The following is a 24,463-nucleotide window of genomic DNA, read 5'->3' on the forward strand; positions in this document are numbered from 1 at the left end:
TATCCACAGTTAACGTCCATCTTCAGGACCTCTGGGAACTGGTGTGATGCAAAACTTTTTTTGATGTGTGTAGAAATACGAGGGGCGTTCAGAAAGTAAGGTCCGATCGGTCGCGAAATGGAAACGACTATGAAAATCCGATAAAGCTTTGCACAGATGAGTTGGGTAGTGCCTCTAGTATAACCCCAGTTAGCATCACGTCCCTCTTCTCATTTCTGAGCTCGCAGTGAGTGCGTAAAGATGTCTAGAAAATAGTGTCTGCCGCCAAGTACGAAGGCCTGGTGAGAAATTTCGCCTGAAGCTATGCAGCTAACATTACGTAACTGTCGTGCTGTTTCTTCTTCAAGACAAGTCTCAGCCGCATTCTGCAGGGGCAATGAAGATGCTCCTGCATCGTTTTCAAATGGAAATGTGAGATTACCCACAATACAGTCCGCAATTGTCACCCCCTGAGTTTCATCTCTGGTCACATGAACCGCTGTCTTTGAAGACAACATTTTGATACAGACAACGAGGTGTAGGCCAGCGTGGAGAATTGGCGGAAAGCACTGGCGGCTGCCTTCTATGATGAGGCTATTGAAAAGTTGGTACAACGCTATGACAAAAGTCTAAGTCAGAACGGCGACTACGTAGAGAACTAGCTGAAAGGTGTAGCTAATTGTTACAAGTAAAACATTTCTGATGTTCACTGTGGTTTCAATTTGGCAATCAATCGGAGCTTACGTTCTGAACAGGCCTCGTATGTGTCACTTAGGAATGAAATAAGTAAAAAGTGCAGGGAAGCTAAGACTTAGTGGCTACATGAAAAATTTAAGGAAATCGAAAGGGAAATGGTCATCAGAGGGACTGACCGAAATGAAATTAAAATTAATGGTGCTAAAATTAAGAGTACAACGGGAATCCACTGTTAAATGCAGAGGAGAGAGCGGATGGTTGGAAAGAGCACGTTGAAGGCCTCTATCACGGGGAAGATTTCTCTCATGTGACAGTAGAAAAAGCAGGTGTCAATAGGAAAGAGATAGTGAATCCAGTATTCGAATCAGAATTTAAACTATCTTTGTGGGACTTAAGATCAAATAAGGCAGAATGGATAGATAACATTAAACCAGAATTTCTGAAATAATTGGGAGAAGTGGCGAAAAACAACTATTTACGATGGTGTGTAGAATGTACGAGGCTGGCGACCTATCATCTGACTTTAGGCCCATCCAAGTTGCTGACAAGAATAATATATAAAAGAATGGAAAAGTAATTGAGGATGTGTTACATGACGATCAGTTTGGCTTTAGGAAAGGTAAAGTCACCAGAGAGGCAATTCTGTCGCTGCGTTTGATATTGGAAGCAAGACTAAAAGAAAAATCAGAACATGTCCGTAGGATTTGTCGAACTGGAAAAATCGTTTGACAATCTAAAATGTTCAAAGTGTTCGAAATTATGAGAAAAATAGGGGAAATCTATAGGGAGAGACGGGTAACATGTACAAGAGCCAAGAGGAAGTAATAAGAATGGCAGACCTAGAAAGAAGTGCTTGGACTAAAAAGCGTGTAAAATAGGCCTGTAGTCTTTCGCGTCTACTGTTCGATCTGTACATTGAAGAAGCAATGATGGAAATAAAAGGAAGGTTCAGGAGTGAAATTAAAATTCGAGGTGAAAGGATACCATTGATAAGATTCGCTGATGACAGTGCCATCCTGAGAGAAAGAAAAGAAGAATTACATGATCTGCTGAATGGAATGAACAGTCCAATGAGTACGTAGTACAGATTAAGAGTAAATCGACGAAAGACGAAGGTAATGAGAAGTATCGGGAATGAGAAGTGCGAGAAACTTAACATCAGGATTGATGGTCACGAAGTAGATGAAGTTAAGAATTCTGCTAGCTAGACGCAAGGAGGACATGAGAAACAGTCGCAAAAAGGCATTCCCGGCCAAGAGAGAAGTCTACTAGTGTCAAACATAGGCCTTAGGAGAAATTTCTAAGAATGTACGTTTGGGGTACAGCGTTGTAAGGTAGTGAAACATGGACTGTGGGAGAAGTGGAACAGAAGAGAATCGAAGCATTTCAGACGTGGTGCTACAGACAGATGTTGAAAATTAGATGGACTGATAAGGTAAGGATGAGGAAGTTCACCGCAGAATCGGAGATGAAAGGACTATTTGGAAAACACTGACAAGAAGAAGGGATAGGATGATAGGACATTTGATATACATCATGAGAGGGAGCTGTAGAGGGCAAAAAATGTAGAGGACGACAGAGATTGGAATACATCCAGCAAATAATTGAGTACGAAGGTTGCAAGTGCTACTCTCACATGAAGAGCTTAGCTCAGCAAACAGAGCTTGTGGTGGAGCATGCTATGGCATCATATCGACACTCTGTAGCGCATGTCGGGTTACAAGAGCAGTATGTAGGCGAGCGTTACCCTGTCAGATATCACTCCCACGAATGCTGTTCATGAATGGCAACACAACAGGTCGAATAATCAAACTGATGTACGATTTTGCAGTAATGGTGCGTGGTATAGCCACGAGAGTACTCCTGCTGTCATACAAAATTGCAGTCAAGACCATAACTCCACGTTTAGGATCAGTGTGTTCATCACACGTACATGTTCGCTGGAGGCCCTCAGTTGGCCACTATCTAACCAACACAGGGCTATCACTGACACCGAAGCAGAACCAGCCCCTACATCTGCATCTACATCCATACTCCGCAAGCCAACTGACGGTGTGTGGTGGAGGGTACCTTAAGTACGCCTATCGGTTCTCCCTTATATTCCAGTCTCGTATTGTTCGTGGAAAAAAAGATTGTCGTTATGCCACTGTGTGGGCTCTAATCTCACTGATTTTATCCTCATGGTCTCTTCACGAAATATACGTAGGAGGGAGCAATATACCGCTTGACCCCTTGGTGAAGGTATGTTCTCGAAACTTCAACAAAAGCCCGTACCGAGCTAATGAGCGTCTCTCTTGCAGAGTCTTCCACTGGAGTTTATCTGTCATGTACGTAACGCTTTCGCGATTGCTAAATGGTCCTGTGACGAAGCGCGCTGCTCTCCGTTGGATCTTCTCTATCTCTTCTCTCAACCCTATCTGGTACGGATCCCACACCGGTGAGCAGTATTCAAGCAGTGGGCGAACAAGTGTACTGTAACCTATTTACTTTGGTTTCGGACTGCATTTCCTTAGGATTCTTCCGATGAATCTCAGTCTGGCATCTGCTTTACCGACGATTAATTTTATAAGGTCATTCCATTTTAGATCACTCCTAATGCCTACTCCCAGATAATTTATGGAATTAATTGTTCCATTTTTTGCCGGTTATATTGTATCTAAATGATAAAGTATCTTTGTTTCTATGTATTCGCTGCACATTACACTTGTCTACATTGAGATCCAACTGCCATTCCTGCACCATGCGTCAATTCGTTGCAGATCCTCCTGCATTTCAGTACAATTTTCCATTGTTATAACCTCTCGATATACCACAGCATCATCCGCAAAAAGTTTCAGTGAACTTCCGATGTCATCCACAAGGTCATTTATGTATATTGTGAATAGCAACGGTCCTACGACACTCCCCTGCGGCACACCTGAAATCACTCTTACTTCAGAAGACTGCTCTCTATTGAGAGTGACATGCTGTCCTCTGTTGTCTAGGAGCTCTTTAGTCCAATCACACAATTGGTCTGCTACTCCATATTCTCTTACTTTGTTCATTAAACGACTGTAGGGAACTGTATCAAACGCCTTGCGGCAGTCAAGAAACAGGGCATCTACCTGGGAACCTCTGTCTATGGCCCTCTGAGTCTCGTGGTCGAATAGCGCGAGCTGGGTCTCCAGAAAAGTCATTAAAATCGAACATAATAGGTGTTCCAAAATTCTACAACCGATCGACATCATAAAACACAACAGACCTTTGACCTGTCCTCCAATGGCTTCTCGCTTGTCACCACTGGAGTCGCAAAAGGGCAGTGGATTAGGTACAGGGAGCTGTAGGCGTCTGCCTCGGAGCTGTCCTTGAGGTAACCGATTTCTAACTGTTCCCTGTCACTGTGGTTCCAAATGCTGCTGAAATTGCTGCTGTGGATGCAGTGCGATGCGACAGAGCCACACGCCGATGGTCTTCAGTCTCGGCTGTGCGACTTGATCGTCAGGAGCACGGTCTTCTTGCGACCGCGGTTGGCAGCAGTCATTTACAGTGTCTACAATCCTGTCAAGTCTTTCTGCAGTACCACGTAAGGAACATTTAGCTTCCCGTAGCCCTGTTACTCGTACTCGTTCCAACTTAGCGAGGTATTGATAATGGCGTCTTTGTCCCCTTAAAGGCTTTCTTGTCTAACATCTACTCACCACGCACAGTGTCAAAGTCAACTAACACTCACGACCACTACAGCGTGTATGCAAAGCAAATCTGATTTGCATCCTTATAGTGGCGCACCGAGTGCCACTCGTATAGGACTGGTGGCGAATCTGAATAGATATCATCGTTCAGGCGCATAAACATGCCTAACAACTTTCGTTTATCTCGCACAACTCCTTCTTCGTTTTGTGGATTTTTTTTCCACCAGCGTATAGTGTCCAGAACTGCATTTTTTTCCTTCAGTGTATAATATACCCTCTTGTTTCCGGCCCATTTACCACACCCCCTGTTTTATCGTATTTTAATTTGGTTATATCTTTTTTTTAAGTATCTTCTTCTTCCACGTTATGTAGCTACTGCTCAGTATGCTACTTCAGTCCACTTGTAATTAGTGTACGTAATATGTTTTATGACCCGCGGTTACTTACTGGTATGTTACTTCATAGGTAATAACTATCCCCATCCACCCTGTTCTCTTCGCTTGTATTTTAATCTGTTACATTCCTTCTTGTACGTATATTTTCTTTCATATTAGTTACTTGCTAATTAAGACGGCTATAAGTATTTATACCTTGTTGTACATTATGTTAGCATTTTACGAAGTACATTTGATTTATATACCGTTACGTGGTACATTTCCGTGTTTATTTACAAGTTATCTCATGCTGCTTTACGCACATATATGCAAACAATTAGCACATTTTACTGAGCCTGCTTCCTCTTTCCATACTGTGGTGTCACCGCCAGACACCACACTTGCTAGGTGGTAGCTTAAATCGGCCGCGGTCCATTTAGTACATGTCGGACCCGCGTGTCGCCACTGTGTAATCGCAGACCTAGCGCCACCACCAAGGCAGGTCTCGTGATACGAGAGAGCACTCGCCCCAGTTGTACGAGAACCTAGCTACCGACCAGATGTACGAAGCCTTTTCTCTCTCATTAGCCGAGAGACAGAATAGCCATCAGCTAAGTTAATGGCTACGAACTAGCAAGGCGCCATTAGCCATACAGTGATTGTAATTAAAGTCTCCTGTGTATCGTCAAGATCGATGTACCACAATGATATTAAAGATAAGTATTAATACAGCTACGTACTTTTCTTAATAACATTAATTACGTAGCCTGTTCCAGTACTTCACGCCCGTCTGCGTTAGTCTAGCGTGCATTTTCAGCCATCTCAACTTCACGGTGTCGGCCCAGCTACCGACACAACACATACCATATGATTTTAAGGCCTCTCTTCCTAGCCCCCTCTCTCCTTTTTTCTATTTTCATTAGTTTTATTCTGTTTTAATTCTGTAAACCATTTTATTTGCTGAATTAGGCCTTGGCTGCTCAGTGCGGCTGTGCGCGTACACGTTCACAGTAAGCGCCACTTACCACCGTTTACCTAACACCAGTAGTCAGTCGGCTTACGTTACTAGCCTTGTATGTGCCATACTAAATGTCTGCTGGATCCGGTGTCAAGTGATTTTTTTTTTTTAATTTTAAAAGTGTTTACTACAAAGCCCTACAGTATTTTGCTACTATCTTCAATTATGCATTTTAACTGTTGATATTTGTGGTTAACATGCACAGTGTGCTAGACAAGAGACTTTTGGCTCGAACATCCATTTTCGTCAATATCTGATTCTATGAATGAGTAAGCTCTTCTCAACAAATTTGTTGTTTCGAATTGGTTCTTTCTCTGTTTGACATTTGTATCTATTTTATAATAACTTTAGAATATGTTCAGTATACTTCTGAAGAAGACATTTCTCGAAACAATGGTGAAAGGCTAATACACTGAGTTACAAAAGTCATGGGATATCTCTTAGTATCGTGTCTGACCTCCTTTTGACCGGCGTAGTGCAGTATCTTGACCTGGCATGGACTCAGCAAGCTGTTGGAAGTCCCCTCCAAAAACATTGAGCCATGCTGCCTCTATAACCGTCCATAATTGCGAAAGTGTTGTAGGTCCAGGATTTTGTGCACGAATTGAGACCTCGATTATGTCCCATAAATGTTGGATGCGATTCATGTCGGGCGATCTGGGTGGCTAAGTCATTGGCTCGGAATGTCCACAATGTTCTCCAAACCAACAGCGACCAACTGTTGGAGGGTGACATCGCGCCTTGTCAACCATAACAATTCCATCGTTTTTAGGAACATGAAGTCCATGAATGGCTCCAAATGGTCTCCAAGTAGCCGAACGTAACCAAGGACGTATTCCGTTCCATGTAAACACAGCCCACACCATTCTGGAGCCACACCAGCTTCCCTTGTTGACAATCTGGGTCCATGGCTTCGTGACATCTGCGCCACTCTCGAACCCTACCTTTTGCAATCGTCGGACACCGTCACGAGCCCTTAAGAACCGCTGCAGGCGATGTTAGCAAAGGCACTCGCATCGGACGTCTGATACGATAGCCCATTAACATAAAATTTCGCGATACTGTCTTAACTGATACGTATGTCTAACGTCCCACATTGAGTTTTGAGGTTATTTCACTCAGTGTTACTTGTCTGTCATCACCGACAAATCTGGGCAAATACCGCTGCTTTTGGTCGTTAAACAAATTCCATCGGTCACCTTAGTGAGAAGTAACGGCTGAAGTTAGACTTTCTTGGTTCACTCTTGACACCGTGGGTCTCGAATAACGAATTCCCTAATGTTTTCCGAATTGGAATGTCCCCTGTCTCCAATTACCATTCAGCGCTCAAGGTCCGTTATTTCCCGCCGTGTGGCCATAATCATGACGTAAACCTAGGTGCAAACAACAGCGGCGCCAATGCACAGCCCTTTTATACCTTGTGCACGCGATACTACCGCCATCTATGTATGTGCATATCGCCTGAAGTGTAAACCTTTAACCCTATAACAGTTTGTCTGTTGCTTTCCAATCCTACAAAAACTACCTTAAGCTTTATTTGGTAAATCATACAATTTAAGATATCTGACATGTCAAAAAGGATTTATTTTAATGCTAAAGCAGGCCAATACCTTAACTGTATCACAGGGTTGTAGCCTGTCCCCGATGTTATTCAATCTGTATATTGAACAAGCAGTAAAGGAAACAAAAGAAAAATTCGGAGTAGGTATTAACGTCCATGGAGAAGAAATAAAAACGTTGAGGTTCGCCAATGACATTGTAATTCTGTCAGAGACAGCAAAGGACTTGGAAGATCTGTTGAACGGAATGGGCACTGTCTTGAAAGGAGGATATAATATGAACATCAACAAAAGCAAAACGAGGATAATGGAATGTTGTCGAATTAAGTCGGGTGATGCTGAGGGAAATAGATTAGGAAATGAAACGCTTAAAGTAGTAAAGGAGTTTCGCTATTTGGGGAGCAAAGTAACTGATAATGGTCGAAGTAGAGAGGATATAAAATGTAGACTGGCAATGGCAAGGAAAGCGTTTCTGAAGAAGAGAAATTGTTTACATCGAGTATAGATTTAAGTGTCAGGAAGTTGTTTCTGAAAGTATTTTTATGGAGTGTAGCCATGTATGGAAGTGAAACATGGACGATTAATTGTTTGGACAAGAAGAGAATAGAAGCTTTCGAAATGTGGTGCTACAGAAGAATGCTAAAGATTAGATGGGTAGATCACATAACTAATGAGGAGGTACTGAACAGAATTGGGAAGAAGAGGAGTTGTGGCACAACTTGACAAGAAGAAGGGACCGGTTGGTAGGACATGTTCTGAGGCATCAAGGGATCACAAATTTAGCACTGGAGGGCAGCGTGGAGGGTAAAAATCGTAGAGGGAGACCGAGAGATGACTACACTAAGCAGATTCAGAAGGATGTAGGTTGCAGTAAATACTGGGAGATGAAGAAGCTTGCACAGGATAGAGTAGCATGGAGGGCTGCATGAAACCAGTCTCAGGACTGATGACAACAACAACAACAACACTGACAAACACATTTTTCCTGCGGTATTATTTGGCAATACACTTTTAAATCAAACCAGTTTTTTAAATTGAAGACATAAAGTCTGTAAATGAGTTCGCAATCATTTTTTGACACTTTATTTTCACAAGTCCGCCTTGATCACACTGAGTTTTTACACTTTATTACCGGTTTCGGCATACTGCCATCCTCAGATCTGCTACAAATATCTGTGGATGGTAGTGTGGTGTCACCGCCAGACACCACACTTGCTAGGTGGTAGCCTTTAAATCGGCCGCGGTCCATTAGTATAAGCCGGACCCGCGTGTCGCCACTGTCAGTGATAGCAGACCGTGCGCCACCACACGGCAGGTCTAGAGAGACGTCCTGGCACTCGTCCCAGTTGTACAGCCGACGTTGCTAGCCATGGTTTACTGAGAATTACGCTCTCAATTGCCGAGACGATAGTTAGCATAGCCTTCAGCTAAGTCAATTGCTACGACCTAGCAAGGCGCTATTTATCCTTTGCTATGTATCTAATGAAGCATGTACAGTAACAAGAACAATGTTCACCAATTGTGGATTAAAGTTAAGTATTCCAGCAGCTAGGTACTTTTCTTTATTGCATTCATTACGTATCCTGTTTCAGACCTCACGCCAGCCTGCGTGAGTTTAAGAGCGTGCGTTTCGGTTACCCGTCACTGTGGACTGGCTGTCTTGTCAGTCCACAACAGGTAGTATGCCGAATCCGGTAATAAAGTGTAAGAAATCCTTGTGATCAAGACGGACTTGTGAAAATAAAACGCCCCAGCTTTTATACGTGTAATCATCTGAATTTGCTTCACAACAGTACATAGTAAGCTATACTTTTCTTCCTTCAGCACTTGTACTTTGCGTGTATAAGCTTTTCCAGTCCGGAACTCCTACACACCTACTATGTAAAGTTCTAAACAATTATTACCTCATTACGTACAACGCTTTGTTGTATTTACAGTGTCAGATTCCGACAGTAGTTGTTCTTATATATGTATGAAGTCTCAAGTGTGCGTCTGTGTCACGTGGCTGTGATGAGTGCTTGTACAGTGTAATGTTGTGTTTGCGTTGTTACAGATGATGGGAAGATACAATGTGGAGCTTGGCTCCCGAATATAGCCTATTCTCGAACAGCACTAACGAGGAGAACACGGTAAAGGCATTAATCGGGTTTCGCAGAAACTTCTCTCAGTGGAAGAGGGCCCAAAATAAGCGAACACGTGTCCCGATTTATCCGTAGATATTCGACCGTTTGTGTATTGGCGGTCAAACTTCTCTAGGTAATTTATGCTTCTTTCACCGAGGAAGTAAATTAAGCGAAGCGATGGCGCAGAGGTTAGCGTCACGGCTTTACGATTTTTCGCCCCATCTTAGAAACCTGTTTTTTTTTAATTTCTCTTCTTTCCCTTATCTACCCACGCCCATAGGAGATTACTGCACGAATGTTTTCGAATGTATACTGAAATAATGTCGTCCTTATTCATATGCTAATTTTATAGGGAATGAATTAAGAAGACGAAAATACGGTAAATGAATGAAAAAATTAATTAAAATTATTTTCGTTGAAACTATTGATAGATAATCAATTACAAGTTCCAGTTTTCGGAAAATCCGTTATACGTAGTTTGTTCCGAAATTACTGCCAACGTGTGAAACCTATAGCAATATAAACAACGTTTCTCTACCGAGTGGGCTTCATACGAAGAAACGTGGGAGTGACAAACCTTCGAGCAATGCTCGTATTGTTCGGGATTTCTATGTTTCGGATGTTTCTGCGATCGAAACCACGGAAATGCACCAAATCTCCATCAAGAATGGACATGAGAATAAAATATAAGAATTAAGAACTGATATGAGTATGAAGAAGAGGAATATGAGAATTTAGAAAGATTATGGCACCTAAAAATACCGTAAAGTACGACACTTATTGTGAAACCGAGCTGTAATATATTAGTTATTATAACGCCATTGTTGTGTTACCTAACCTGATAAGAAACATAGTTTAGGAACATTCTACGGAGATTGATAGATAAATGGAAAAAATAAGTAAAATAAAGTAACTAAAATGAGTAATCGGGCACCGTTGAACTTAGAAACGCTCGAGTATCTTCGAATAAGCGGAGACACGTGTTCACGTATTTCGACCCCTCTTCCACTGTTCGTAGATTGTGGATAATCAGGTTATGGCTCTTGCTGTGTTCTTCTCCCAAAGGGAATTCCAAGGTTAACGTTAACATCTGACGCACGGATCGATATCAACATGCCATGAGACACTAAGGAGGTATTTTGAATTTAAACGAGGACAGTGGCTTAAAGTCTTGTTATTAGGAACTGTATTCCACCAGTTCAAACAAATTTCGGGTTTGCAGCCGGTCGTCGTTCAATACTTCTCACGTTATTTCTACTAGGCACCTGCCAGGCATCTTCATGTGAGACGTCGCAGACTGGCTACAACGTCCTCCGTTCCGCAACATATAGCGCGCTGTAACTATTATGCGCACTCCATCCTCACCCAACGCATTCACCAGCATCTCCACCAGCACCGCCTCCTTCCCGCTCCCTGTCCTTCTCTGCCGATGACCTTCTCCTTCAACTCACTCACCTCCTCACTGAACAGCTCAACTCCCGTCGCTCCGCCATCTTCCTCTCCCTTGACCTTCAACGAGCCTACACCGTGTTTGGCACTCCGATCTCCTCTTCAAGCTCCAAACCTTCACCCTTCCTATTAGCTACTTCCGTCTGATCACCTCCTTTCTTCCCCACCATCCTTCCTATGTCACCATCCACAACACGGATTCCAACACCTTCTACCCCTTCGCCGGTGTGCCCCAATGTTCCGTCCTTCGCCCCCTTCTCTATCTTCTTCACATCCCTTACACCTTCTCCAGTACGCCAATAACACCGCCTTCCTTGCCCTCGCCCCCACCCTGAAACGCTCCCAACACCTTCTCCAATCCCATGTTGATCGGTTCACCTCTTGGTATAGCCAGTGACTACTCAAGGTCAGTCCTTCCAAGACCCAGGCGATTATTGTAGGCAAAACCACCCCTTCCTTACGTCTCCTCGATTTCTATCTATCTACGGCAGCCCAATCAACCTCACCCCGACCTTCAAGTACCTTGGTGTCACCCATGACCGTCGTCTCTCCTGGACGCCCCATCTCCAGATGATCCAAGCCAAGGCACGCTCCTGACTCCGCCTCCTCAAGCTCCTTTCTGGCTGCACATGGGGTCTGGACCTCCCCATCGTCCTCCACACCTAAAATCCTCACCTGCCCTATCCTCTGCTATGCCCATCCTGCCGGGATTGCCACCCTTCCTACGTTCTACAAATCCCTTCAAATCCTGGAACGCTATGTGCTCCGCCTCGCCTATCGCAACCACCTTCCCTCCTCTACATGGATCCTCTATGATTTAATTCCGTTCCCACACCTCCTACTTTTCCTCAAACGGATACCAATCCTTTACACCTTCCGCAAACATGATCCTCCTCACCCATTTGTCTCTCCCATCCTTTCCCACCCCATCTGCTGCCACACCTCTACTCCCCACCTGCTGTCCATCTCTCCACACTCAGTACCCTTGCCCAAGGTGGCTTCCGCCAACTCCACCTCCCTGATGATGCCCTCATCCCCTCCATCTACCCCTCCTACCAAATTTGATCCTCCCCTTCCTCCTCCCCCTGTATTTTTCCTCCAGGGCACCCTCTTCTCTCCCTCCACTCTTCCTCCCACCCTCCCGTCCCCCCAGGCTTCCACAACCCCACACCCCTCCCCCTCCCTTCTCCTCTCCCACTGTCCTCTCCTCTCCCCCCTACCTGCACCTCTTCCCTTTGGCAGGTCCCCAGCTTTGTGTGTGAACAGTGCATCTTCGTGTGCTGGAGGTCATCGCCAGTACTCGTGTGTGTCTTCGTGTCAGTGCTACAGTGTCTCTCCATTTGTGCTCCTCTGTTCACGTGAGTAAACTCGTTCTTCACCACTGTGTTTAGTGATGAACGTTTTTTATTCAAACAGTGCGCCTGTGAACCGTTTCATTTATTTTACTTTCTCTGTCTCCCGTTTTTGTCCACCATGTTTGTTTGTTTTTCTGTCTTTCTATTCCCTCTATGTGTTCACTGTGGCCGAAAAGCGGCATACATAGGTCGCTGGCGGCCTACCTTTGTTGTAAAGGTATTAAAATAGCAATAAAGAAAAAAATTCCGTGCATGCGTCGAAAACTTGATAGATGAACCACACTGACCACAGGCAGCGCCCTCCCTTGTGGAATAGCGGAACTCAGACGCCCTCTGCGAGGCTGTTTGCCGCGGCCGTCGGCGCACTCTGTCGTCTTCGATTTGAGCAAATTGTGGAGATGATAGGATTTCATGCACTGTCCAGCCGGTAGCCGCTGTCACGGTTCAACAGTCGTATTTCTACGGATTCTTTAATAATGGAGTCCCAGAAAGATGTTGCTGTGGACAAAACCATTGTTTTCTCATACTCCATTGAATGTCCAGTACAAATACAATGTTCAGCAATAGCGGACTTGCTTGGCTTCAAAAGCCGGGTGTAACGTTGATGTTCAGTGCAGCGTTCTTTCACGGTGCGTGTAGTTTGATCTATATAAGCCATACCACATGGGCACGGTATCCTGTAAACTCCGGGCTTTCGTAGTAACAGATCGTCCTTTACTAATCCCAGAAGGTCCTCAATCTTCGATGGTGGGCGGAAAACCACTTTCACCTGAAATTATCGGATTCTTGCTATTTTAAACGACGTGTTGCTAACGAAAGGAAAAAAGCTAAAGATTGTTCCGGCATGTTCTCGTCTTTATCCACTTCCTGCTTCTGAGATTTAACTGTCAATCCCCTGTTAATCTGCCGGCTAGAATACCCATTTTCGCTGAATACTGTCTTTAGATGGGCGAGTTCTTGAGGTAAGCTATCTAGATTTGAGACAGTATGAGCTCTATGAACAAGTGTTTTAAGCACACTCATCGCTTGCGACGGGTGATGGCAACTAGATGCTTGCTACTACAAATCAGTATGACTGGGCTTCCGATAAACTGAATGCCCTAGAGAACCATCATTCTTCCTTCGAACCAGGACATCCAAGAAAGACAAAACTGCTTAGCTTAGGCACGCTCTCTCCTCAACTTATTTCACGTTTAATCAAGAATATTTTGAAAAGCTGACGGTGTCACCACGTGTAGCCCCCTGTCTCCCTTGGTGGCTAACCTTTTTATGGAGGATTTTGAGGAGAGAACACTTCAATCAGCTGCTTTGAAACCAACAGGATTTTGGAGGTATGTGGATGATACTTTCGCAGTGTGGCCTCATGGAGAAGAAAAATTAATGGAGTTTCTACATCACCTCGACTCCATTCATAGCAACATCCGGTTTACCATGGAAATAGAGGAAGTCAGTTCTCCTGGAAAATTTTAAAATGTATTCCACCATTTTCCCTCGCCTTTTCGTCCATGAAAATTCATTGCACTACTAAGATTCGGACAGGCTATCTTCCAGACCAGCAGCACTATACAGGAAACTCCTCTACGGGAAATCAGTACAGACAGATCTGTCGACCAAGGCAGAGAACGGCTGTGGTGTTGCGTTACCTTGAAGGGCTCGTGGGCGGCGGCCGCAGCCAGCTGAGCCCGTGTGAGGCGCTGCTGTCGCCACGACATCCAGCTGCGGGACACCTCAGCGCGAACCTCGCCGTTCAGCAGGCAGTACAGGACCGCCACCAGCAGGCCCTGCAACACACACAGGCGTATCTGTCGCAGTTACACTCACTTACGCACTCCTACTGACAGCGTAGCCATTTCTAGAACAACTCTGTTGTTGTTGTTTTTGGGGAAGGACACCAGACAGCGAGGTCATCGGTCTCATAGAATTAGAGGAAGGAAGTCGGCCGTGGCCTTTCAGAGGAACCATCCCGGCATTTGCCTGGAGTGATTTAGGGAAATCACGGAAAACCTAAATCAGGATGGCCGGACTCGGGATTGAACCGTCGTCCTCCCGAATGCGAGCCCATTGTCTAACCACTGCGCCACCTCGCTCGGTGGAACAACTCTGTGTTGATATCGACTTAGTGAGGAAGTAATATAGCACACAAGAAGGTTGTGGGACATACACGTCTGTATAGTTATCGTTATGTGAGGCTATGCTGCAGACAGGAAAAAACAATTTGGGAAAACTCTCGGCGGACGCCGTATGTTCCAGAATGTAGTATGGAAGGATGAAGTTCTACGAGTCATGGCTTCGAATGCCAGAAGTTTGAACGTGGTACGGATGACAGAAAATGTGGAAAGGGCAATGGTACGGCTGAATCTAGATATAGTGGGTGTCAGTGAAGTGAAATGGAAAGAAGACAAGGATTTCTTGTCAGATGAGAACAGGATAATATCAACACCAGGAGAAAATGATACACTACTGGCCATCAAAATTGCTACACTACGAAGATGACGTGCTACGGACGCAAAATTTAACCGACAGAAAGAAGGTGCTTTGATATGCAAATGATTAGCTTTACACAGCATTCACACAAGGTTGGCGACGGTGGCGACACCTACAACGTGCTGACATGAGGAAAGCTTCCAACCGATTTCTCAACGACAAACAGCAGCTGACCGGCGTTGCCTGGTGAAACGTTGTTGTGATGCCTCGTGTAACGAGGAGAAATGCGTACTATTACGTTTCCGACTTTGACAAAGGTCGGATTGTAGCCTATCGCGGTTTACCGTATCGCGACATTGCTGCTCGCGTTGGTCGAGATCCAATGACGGGGGTTCAGGAGGGTAATACGGAATGCCGCGCTGGATCCCAACGGCCTCGTATCACTAGCAGTCGAGATGACAGGCCTCTTATCCTTATGGCTGTAACGGATCGTGCAGCCACGTCTCGATCCCTGAGTCAACAGATCGGGACGTTTGCAAGACAACAACCATCTGCATGAACAGTTCGACGACGTTTGCAGCAGCATGGACTATCAGCTCGGAGACCATGGCTGCGGTTACCCTTGACGCTGCATCACAGACAGGAGCGCCTGCGATGGTGTACCCAACGACGAACCTGGGTGCACGTATGGCAAAACGTCATTTTTTCGGATGAATCCTGGTTATGTTTACAGCATCATGATGGTCGCATCCGTGTTTGGTGACATCGCGGTGAACACACATTGGAAGCGTGTATTCGTCATCGCCATACTGGCGTATCACCCAGCTTGATGGTATGGGGTACCATTGGTCACACGTCTCGGTCACCTCTTGTTCGCGTTGACGGCACTTTTAACAGTGGACATTTTATTTCAGATGTGTTACGACCCGTGGCCCTACCCTTCATTCTATCCCTGCGAAACCCTACAATTTAGTAGGATAATGCACGACCGCATGTTGCAGGTCCTATACTGGCCATTCTCGATACAGAAAATGTTCGACTCCTGCCCTGGACAGGACATTATCCAGATCTCTCACGAATTGAAAACGCCTGGTGAATGGTGGCCGAGCATTTGGCTCGTCACAATACGCCAGTCACTACTCGTGATGAACTGTGGTACCGTGTTGAAGCTGCATGGTCAGCTGTAGCTGTACAAGGCATCCAAGCTCAATGCGCAGGCTTATCAAGGCCGTTTTACGGCCAGAGGTGGTTGTACTGGGTACTGATTTCTCAGGATCTATGCACCCAAATTGTATGAAAATGTAATCACATGTCAGTTCTAGTATAATATATTTGTCCTATGAATATCCGTTTATCGTCTGCATTTCTTCTTGATGTAGCAATTTTAATGGCCAGTAGTGTATAATTGGATTAGGATTCGATATAAATAGTAAGGTATGACAGAGAGAGAGTTGTTCTCATCAGAATAGACTGCAAACTAATACCGACAACAATAGTTCAGGTATGCACGCCGACGTCGCAAGCTGAAGATGAAAAGATAGAGAAAACATATGAGGTATTGAACAGGTAATTCAGTTCGTAAAGGGATATGTAAACCTAACGGTCATGGGGGACTGGAATGCAGTTGTAGGGGAAGGAGTAGAGGAAAGGGTTACGGGAGAATATGGTCTTGGTACTAGGAGTGAGAGAAGGGAAAGACCAACTGAGTTCTGCAAAACTTTTCAGCTAGTAATAGCGAATACTCTGTTCAAGAATGACAAGAGGGGAAGGTATGCCTGGAAAACACCGGGAGACATGGGAGGTTTCAGTTAGATCACATCACGGTCATGCAGAGATTCCGAAATCAGATACTGGATTGTAAGGCGTACCATGGAGCAGATATAGACTCACATCAGTATTTAGTTGTGATGAACAGTGGGCTGAAGTTTAAGAGACATGTTTGGAAGAATCAGTGCCGAAAAAAGTGGAACATGGAAGTACTACAGATTAAAGAGATACGACTGAAGTTCTCTGACGCTATCAATAATGCAATAAGGAATTGCTGCGTAGGCAGTTTAGGTGCCAAGGAAAGAACATCTCTAAAAAGGGCAATCGCAGAAGTTGGAAAAAAAACATAGTTACAAAGAAACTATGGGTAACTGAGGAAATACTTCAGTTGATCGATGTAAGAGGAACATCAAAAAAGTTCAGGGAAATTCAGGAATACAGAAATAAAAGTCATTTTGGAATGAAAATAGGACGTACAGGTAGCTAAGGCGGAATAGGTGCAGAAAAACATCATCCACACAATTCCGAAGATAGAAAAAGCCGACAACTGCGACAATTATCGTACAATCAGCTTAACAGTTCATGCATCCAAGTTGGTGACAAGAATGATATACAGAAGAACGGATAAGAAGACCGAGGAGGTATTATATAACGATCAGTTTGGCTTTACGAAAGATAAAGGCGCTAGACAGTTCTGACATTGCGGTTGATAATGGAAGCAAAACTAATGAAAAATCAAGGCACATCCATAAAATTTGTCGACCTGGAGAAAGCGTTCGACCACGCAAAATGGTGCACGATGATCAAAACACTGAGATATTATGGGGTCATTTATAGGGAAATACGGGTAATACACAATACGTTCAAGAGCCATAAGGAACAATAGGAGTGGAAGACAAAGAACGAAATGCTCGGATTAAAATTGGTGTAAGACATGGATGTAGCATTTCGTCCCTACTGTTCAATCTATACTACAAAGAAGCAATGACAAAAATAAAAGAAAGGCTCAAGAATGGAATTAGGATTCAAAGTGAAAGTAAGATTCGCTGATAATAAAGTAAAGAAGAAATACAGCATCTGCTGAATGGAGAGAACCGTGTAATGAGCACAGATTGTGGATTGAGAGCAAATTGAATAAAGAAAGAATGAGAAGCATTAGAAATAAGAACAGCGATAAACTTAGCATCATAATTGGTGATCACGAAGTAGATGATGCTAAAGAATTCTGATACCTAGGTTGCAAAATTACCAGTGACGGACGGAGCAAGTAGGACATAAAACATAAAAAGCACAGACGCACTGGCAAAAATGGCATTCCTGCCCAAGAGAAATCTACTAGTCTTAACAACTTAATTTGAGGAAGCAATTTCTGACACTGTATGTTTGGAGCACAGCAATGTATTGCTGTGAGACATGAGCTGCGCAAAAACTTGAAGAAAAAAAAAGAGAGAGAGAGAGAATCGAAGAATTGGAGATATGGGGCAACAGATGAATGCTGAAAATTTTGTTGACTTATAAGGCAAGGTATGAGGGTATTTTCCGCAGAAACAGTGAGAAAAGGAATATGTACAAAACACTGACGAGAAGTCCGCCCCCGGTAGCTGAGTGGTCAGCGCGACAGACTGTCAATCCTAAGGGCCAGGGTTCGATTCCCGGCTGGGTCGGAGATTTTCTCTGCTCAGGGACTGGGTGTTGTGTTGTCCTACTCATTATTATTTCATCCCCATCGACACGCAAGTCGCCGAAGTGGCGTCAAATCTAAAGACTTGCACCAGACGAGCGGTCTACCCGACGGGAGGCCCTCGTCACAAGACTAACGAGAAGAAGAAACAGGACTATAGGATCGACCGTGCGTTCGACAGGATAAACCATGACTTCTTGGCGTCAGTCATGAGCCGAATGGAGATTCCACCTGTTTTCTTCTCCATCATTATGAGGCTAATACGAGGGGCTACATCGAAGGTGATTGTAAACGGCCGGGAAGCGGGCTCGGTTCCTATTAACAGCTCCGTCCGACAAGGGTGCCCACTCTCCATGATGCTGTTTGCGATAGCGCTTGAGCCGCTGATGTGTGTTATGAGGCGCTCACTTACTGGGATAGCGCTTAATGAGAACTCTTTCGTTTGTCGCGCATATGCGGACGACCTGATCCTTCTTGTCAGATCAGGTCATGAAGTGCATCAGGCTGTTGAATATCTAGACTCTTACGGGACGGCAGCAGGCAGTGTCATTAACATTACGAAATCCAAATTTATGCACATTGGACGGGGTCTGGAAGACATACCGGGACCGTTTCAGACGGTGGAAGCGCTGAGATGTCTGGGGATCACATTTACCCGCTCACTACGGCGGTCAGCGGCGGCGAGTTCTCGGCGGCTTCTGCAAAATGTTCGTCTGGCGATACGTAACAACTCACTGAGAGCCTTTGACATGATCCAGCGTGTGGCATACACTAACGTTCACATAGCGTCACGTCTGCCCCATTTAGCGCAGATCCTACCAATACCGAAGGGTATTGCAGACCGCCTCATGGCTGCCTTTGGTTACTATGTTAGTACTGGGATGTTGTTTAAGATCACATATGACACGTTAACGCTGCACTTCCGGAACGGTGGCCTCAACCTCACAAACGTGCGAAACAAAGCTCTGGCGCTTTACATGCGAGCGATGATACGAAATTGGCAACAACGAAAGCACACCATAACGTCAGCTCTGATAGAAGCACTTGTTCCGCCTTCGTACGAACCCCCTATTGCGGTGGGCAATATTTCGCCTTCTCTTGCACACATTGCCTCATTTCTGGTTGATTACAGTTATGTTCGTCTGAAAATACCTTCGACGAGACTACCCATGACTCGGGAGATCTATAGGTGCTTGATGGATCACCATGCCCGCAACGTAATGGAATTCAAATACCCGTCGAGAACGTGGAACCACATTTGGTGTGCAGTGCATACTCCATTACTGTCAACAGCAGCAAGATCGATGTGGTACATTCTTATAAACCGTAAACTTGTGACCAGGAGTCGATTACATACAATTCATATGGTCGATTCTCCTCTTTGCACAAACTGTGGCCTGTTAGCAACGGAAGAACATGGTTTAGTGTGTGGCGCAGCGAGGGACGTCTGGATGCTGACGCGTCGAATATTGGCCCTCCTTCGGCGCACTAACTACACAGAAATCACATCGGATGTACTTTTTCTACCGGACAAGACCTTTTTTCCCAAACAAAAGACGTATGCGGTCAATTGGATCGCTGGACATGCGACGAAATATTTGTATTCGTACGATATTAAGTCCGTGATGGATTATTGGATGTATTTACAAGAACAACACGAGCTCATACGGAGTCATACGAAATACAGGACTTACTTTTCCAATTTTGTAGGAAGTGTTTTTCACAATCCGCCCGACAGCTGGGGTGTCCCAGAACTGAGAAGACTCCTACAGCAGAACGACTAGAGACAATACTGCGCGGTTCAGTTATATTGGCATACAGCACACTGAGAAGACAACGGGCCCCTACATGGTCGACGCCGGTGAAATACATGAATATATGCCGCCCACAAAGGCAGAAATGGTCAAGATTATATGGCTGTCTGCCAGATTTATGATGCGACACTGCGTGCTGCAGGGATTGTGATGCAGATGATAACTTCATTTTCGCTCCCGCCCGTGACTAGGATTGTCATTTACTTTCTTCATGTTACACAAAAAAAAGGGCGGCCTTTACGTTGATTTTCTGGTTTCCAAATTGTTTTTGCTTTGTTTTTGCTGTCTCGATCCTTTTCTTATCCCTAAGATAGTACAATTGTACGAATAAAGATTGTTTGTTTATCCTGCCTTCCTGCTCCCAAAAAAAAAAAAAAAAAAAAAAAAAAAAGATAAAAACATCCGATTGGAATACGGATTTTTATTTTTTATTTTCACTTTCATTTAAGTTGTATGTAAATCTTATTTATGTATTTGTATAGATGTATGACATTTCAGTAATTAAAAAAAAAAAGGGGTAGCGTATTTGATAAAAAAAAAATAGGACATCTGTTAGAACATCAGGGAATAACTTTCATTCTATCAAATGGGGCTGTGAAGGGTTAACACTGTAGAGAACGACAGAGATTAGATACGTCCAGCAGATAATCGAGGACGTAGCTTGCAAGTGCTACTCTGAGATGAAGAGATTGCACAGGAGAAGACAGGCCACATCAAACTAGCTAGAAGACACGACTCAAAGAAAAAGAAGTCAGTTTTTTTCCTAGTACGAGTTCGATATACCTCTCGAGCTGATAGGTGCGAAATTATCGGTTCTTGAAAACAAAAAACGGCTGTGGTATAAAAGCAGAAATGGGATACTTGGAGTGTCTCGTTTCGGTCTTTATTTGTTTCATTCAATCGTTTATTTCGAATACCTACGTCATTTCAATATATAATTCATCACGTATATGCTAATTAACATATCTGATTGTCACTTTGATGAAAAAGGCATGTGGTCTTATTTCTGAATATATAGTACACACAAAAATCCAGTTTTCACTGCAAACAAGCATTCTTAACTGCCGATCTTTCATAAGAGATTGTTGATCAAGATTGTGCGATTAAAAAATTACAAATTATATTTATCTATATTCTCGTGTTTTACACTTCACGCAAATGCTCGTGAAACTTGCAACTTTGTTTTAAAATTTTAATCCCCATCGAATCGATGGGGGTTTAGCACGCAATCAATCTACCACAGCGTCACACTGCTCCTCGAAAAAATGTTTACCTTATTCTAGAATACTTAATGCGCTCAGAAAAAGTAGGACACGATTTTCTCGGCAATTTTTGAGAGTTCCAATGCACCAATAAACATAAAAAATTACAAAAATTCTATTGTCGTAAGGACCCGTTGTCACAGAGAAACAGATAATATGGTCACATGCAAAGGTGCAGTTTAATTCTACACCTGATAAGTTTGATTCATAAATTAATAAACTCTCTGGGTTCATCATACGTATAGGGTACGGTATACGATACCTTCTGCCTATTTCAGTACATCGAAACGCGCCGCCATGTTCATAACGTACACTTATAAAACACTGGTCAGCTCAAGAAAACCAGCCGTCAGTCGCAATCAGATTTAATTATCGCCAACGCCCTTGTTAACTTTGATTGAGGTTGATGCACCAAAATTTTGCGATGAACTGCGTTAAATGCCGAGTTTACCGCGGTTAACTTATATTCGAGGTTAGTGAACTTAGCCGTAAGCTCAACTCACCTCAGCCAAGAGGTAATACAGCAGGGACACCAGCAGGTCGTGGAAGATACACGCTGTGCAGCACAGTTACCCTCACATGCGCTGCGGCACTCAGAAAGATCTATTGTGCTGCAGCTCTGTGCGAACGTCGCCTCATTTACCTGTTATCCTTATGTGACGCATTCCCACTGTCAGGATAGACAGCCATGGAACACCTCTGTGCGCACGTCGTTCTTTCAGCGAACTGTAGAGCTGTGATCGCAGCACGTCGCGCAATATGTGCTTTCACGTCTCTCGCAGTTATTCCGCTTGATGAACCACATCAGTCAAGAAAGGTACCAGCTGGTCAACTCTCTGCGAACGTCGAATCGTTCAGGAAGAGGCACAGCTGTTACACTTGCTTGATTCAGTTGTAAACTGTCCCATAGCTACAGTAATAACCGAAAGATGCTCCGCGTACAAGTTTTGTATCTTCGTCAGCTTTCTTTTTTCCTATCACTCCATATCAGCTTTCTTCTTTCTCTCGCTTCGTTATGAAAGATATAAAACTAAATCTATTACTGAGGGAAGACGGTTTTGTCTTTGGAGGTAAATAAGTATACAGATAGATGTATGTTTTATGATTGACACTGGTATATCATATATTTAAGTTGCATTACACCAATAAATCACTTATTTGTAAGTGCCATTATTTCATTGACACGATTCATTTAGAATAAATAGATAGTTTTTTTCTCTTTTTCATAGCTGACTTGGCAAGTTTTAGTGTGGCGTAACTGTCATGTATCTATCTGATGATAAAGCCAATTAAGACGTTGAATTCGGATTCGTTGTTTAATTCATTTAATTGTGTTTATGAACTTGCATGTTCGTGAGAGTTTTCCAAAGAGTATTGTAATATTAACTTTCAACGTGACCATTTATGCTTCACCTTAATCATTCGTCAGTTAGTACAGACAAGTTTTTACCCTAAAATAGATAATGCTACTACTTCTTTAAAGTCGACTAAAATATAATTTTGAAAAGACTAAAATATAATAAGACTAAAATTACAGTGCTTATATAACAATATATAAAAGAAGGTAAAACAATTAAAACGAATTCTTAATACCACGGAATAAGTTTTTATTTATTTGCGGTAGCTGAAAGAACGACTGGATGGACAGGAGGAAAAAAACGACACAGTAACGTTAACTGAGCTTTTTTTCATAAAATAAACAGAAAATATGATTCCTATAAGTCTGAATCTGAATATGGTTTATGTATGCATGCTATAAGATTTTTGTCTTATTACTGTGAGAAATGGACTTCTTAAATGTAAAAACCGTTCGAAAACTGAGAGTCAGTGACACTGGAAAGATGCGTGTTACAAATTGCTGGCATAGAGCGTGTAGTAATGAAGTTGATCAGTGAACACACTGGCATGGAAGACTTGCTTAATATGGGGGCTCTTAGTTCGCGAATGGGTGTTGATGAAAAGGAGTCGACGATCAGATGGAAGTCAGGTGACATCAGTAGTGACACACAGGTGTGATACGGAGGCGTATAGCTGACGGCTGCAACGCATGGAGAAGTCCGGAAGAGGCTTTTACCTGGTAGTAACATTAAATGGCTAATGTTGACTCACATGTATGTAACAGAGCACAAACTGTCGCCTCAGAGAAAGAAAGGAATTTCACTGTAGCCATAGTGGGTAGCGTAGGAAAAAGCTAGACTATTAAATGAATGGAGAGCTTAACAATAAAATCTCTCTACTATCTTTTTTATAGCGTATTTGCTTCACCATGATACATTTCGATCATCAACAGGGGGTGGAACTGGCTGTTGAAGGATCTTCACTGTGATGTTAATAAGTCAGGAACGTCTAACTGTGGGAGATCGCAGTTAATCCTGAATAGAAATTTGCGAAATTGAGTGTAAATTACACAGAAATACCAAACAGTATATGCATATTTTTGGTAAAACCTATAGTATACCTCACAATGAAATAATTTCCACATGTTATTTGCGCTATTATCTGAACATACACAATTTTCAGCAATGACATTCCAAACTAGAAAGAAGGCAGATTCCATGGATATTTCAGTGGTAAAAAGATATTAAATGATTGTCGTGTTAAACGAAAAGCCTTACACTTTAAACTAATCATTTACCTAGATATTTTATGGGCAAGGTAATAAATTCACGCATGCTGAAAATCAGCGTTACAAGCCTAAAAATATAAAAGAAAGAATTAACAGTCGTGTGATTTCATACAGGATTAAATAATGCCACATTTTGTAGGTATACAAAGTACAAAAGACTTTAATGTTAATAAACGCTTATTACATATGGTATAAACGGCGTTGCTTCTACTATATCTGCTCAGTGTGTTATTATTTCCTCCGTCTGAAATCACATCTTTGTTAAATAATTCATACATGTTTCACATTTAGTAACAGTTGTTCCCTGGTTTAACTTCAACAATTGACAAGAATTAACGGTAGAATATTTAGGTAGAAGTTTCCTTACCGATAAAGTTATTCCATGTAAGATGTATGTTGTATATTACTTTTGTACTACTGGAATATCAATGGAGTTTTCCAAGTTATTTAATGGTTGTAGTAATTCATAATTTTTGATAAAATGTATGTTCATATAATAGTGTAAACAATAAATGGAAGCAACATAGCTGCAATGGTAGATGCACCATAAATCACAAGTATGCTATATGTTTTAAGAAAAACCTACATAAATTCTAAGAAACAGTCTTACATTTTCTAATTATTTACTAAATTTTATTATATGATTGCGTGGTTTTTGTTCTTTCGGA

General features: G+C 43.1%; 1 protein-coding gene across 1 annotated transcript in view; it reads right to left on the reverse strand.

Annotated features, from left to right (window-relative positions):
• LOC126456633 (secretin receptor-like) overlaps positions 1-24,463 on the reverse strand; it is a 198,241-nt gene that overhangs the window by 52,216 nt on the left and 121,562 nt on the right. The window contains exon 10 of the mRNA XM_050092377.1: positions 13,865-14,002. Coding sequence (XP_049948334.1) covers positions 13,865-14,002 — 138 coding nt within the window. The remainder of the gene's footprint in view (positions 1-13,864; positions 14,003-24,463) is intronic.

The sequence above is a fragment of the Schistocerca serialis genome, chromosome 2 (assembly GCF_023864345.2).
Source record: "Schistocerca serialis cubense isolate TAMUIC-IGC-003099 chromosome 2, iqSchSeri2.2, whole genome shotgun sequence".
In the NCBI taxonomy this organism is placed as follows: Eukaryota; Metazoa; Arthropoda; class Insecta; order Orthoptera; family Acrididae; genus Schistocerca; species Schistocerca serialis.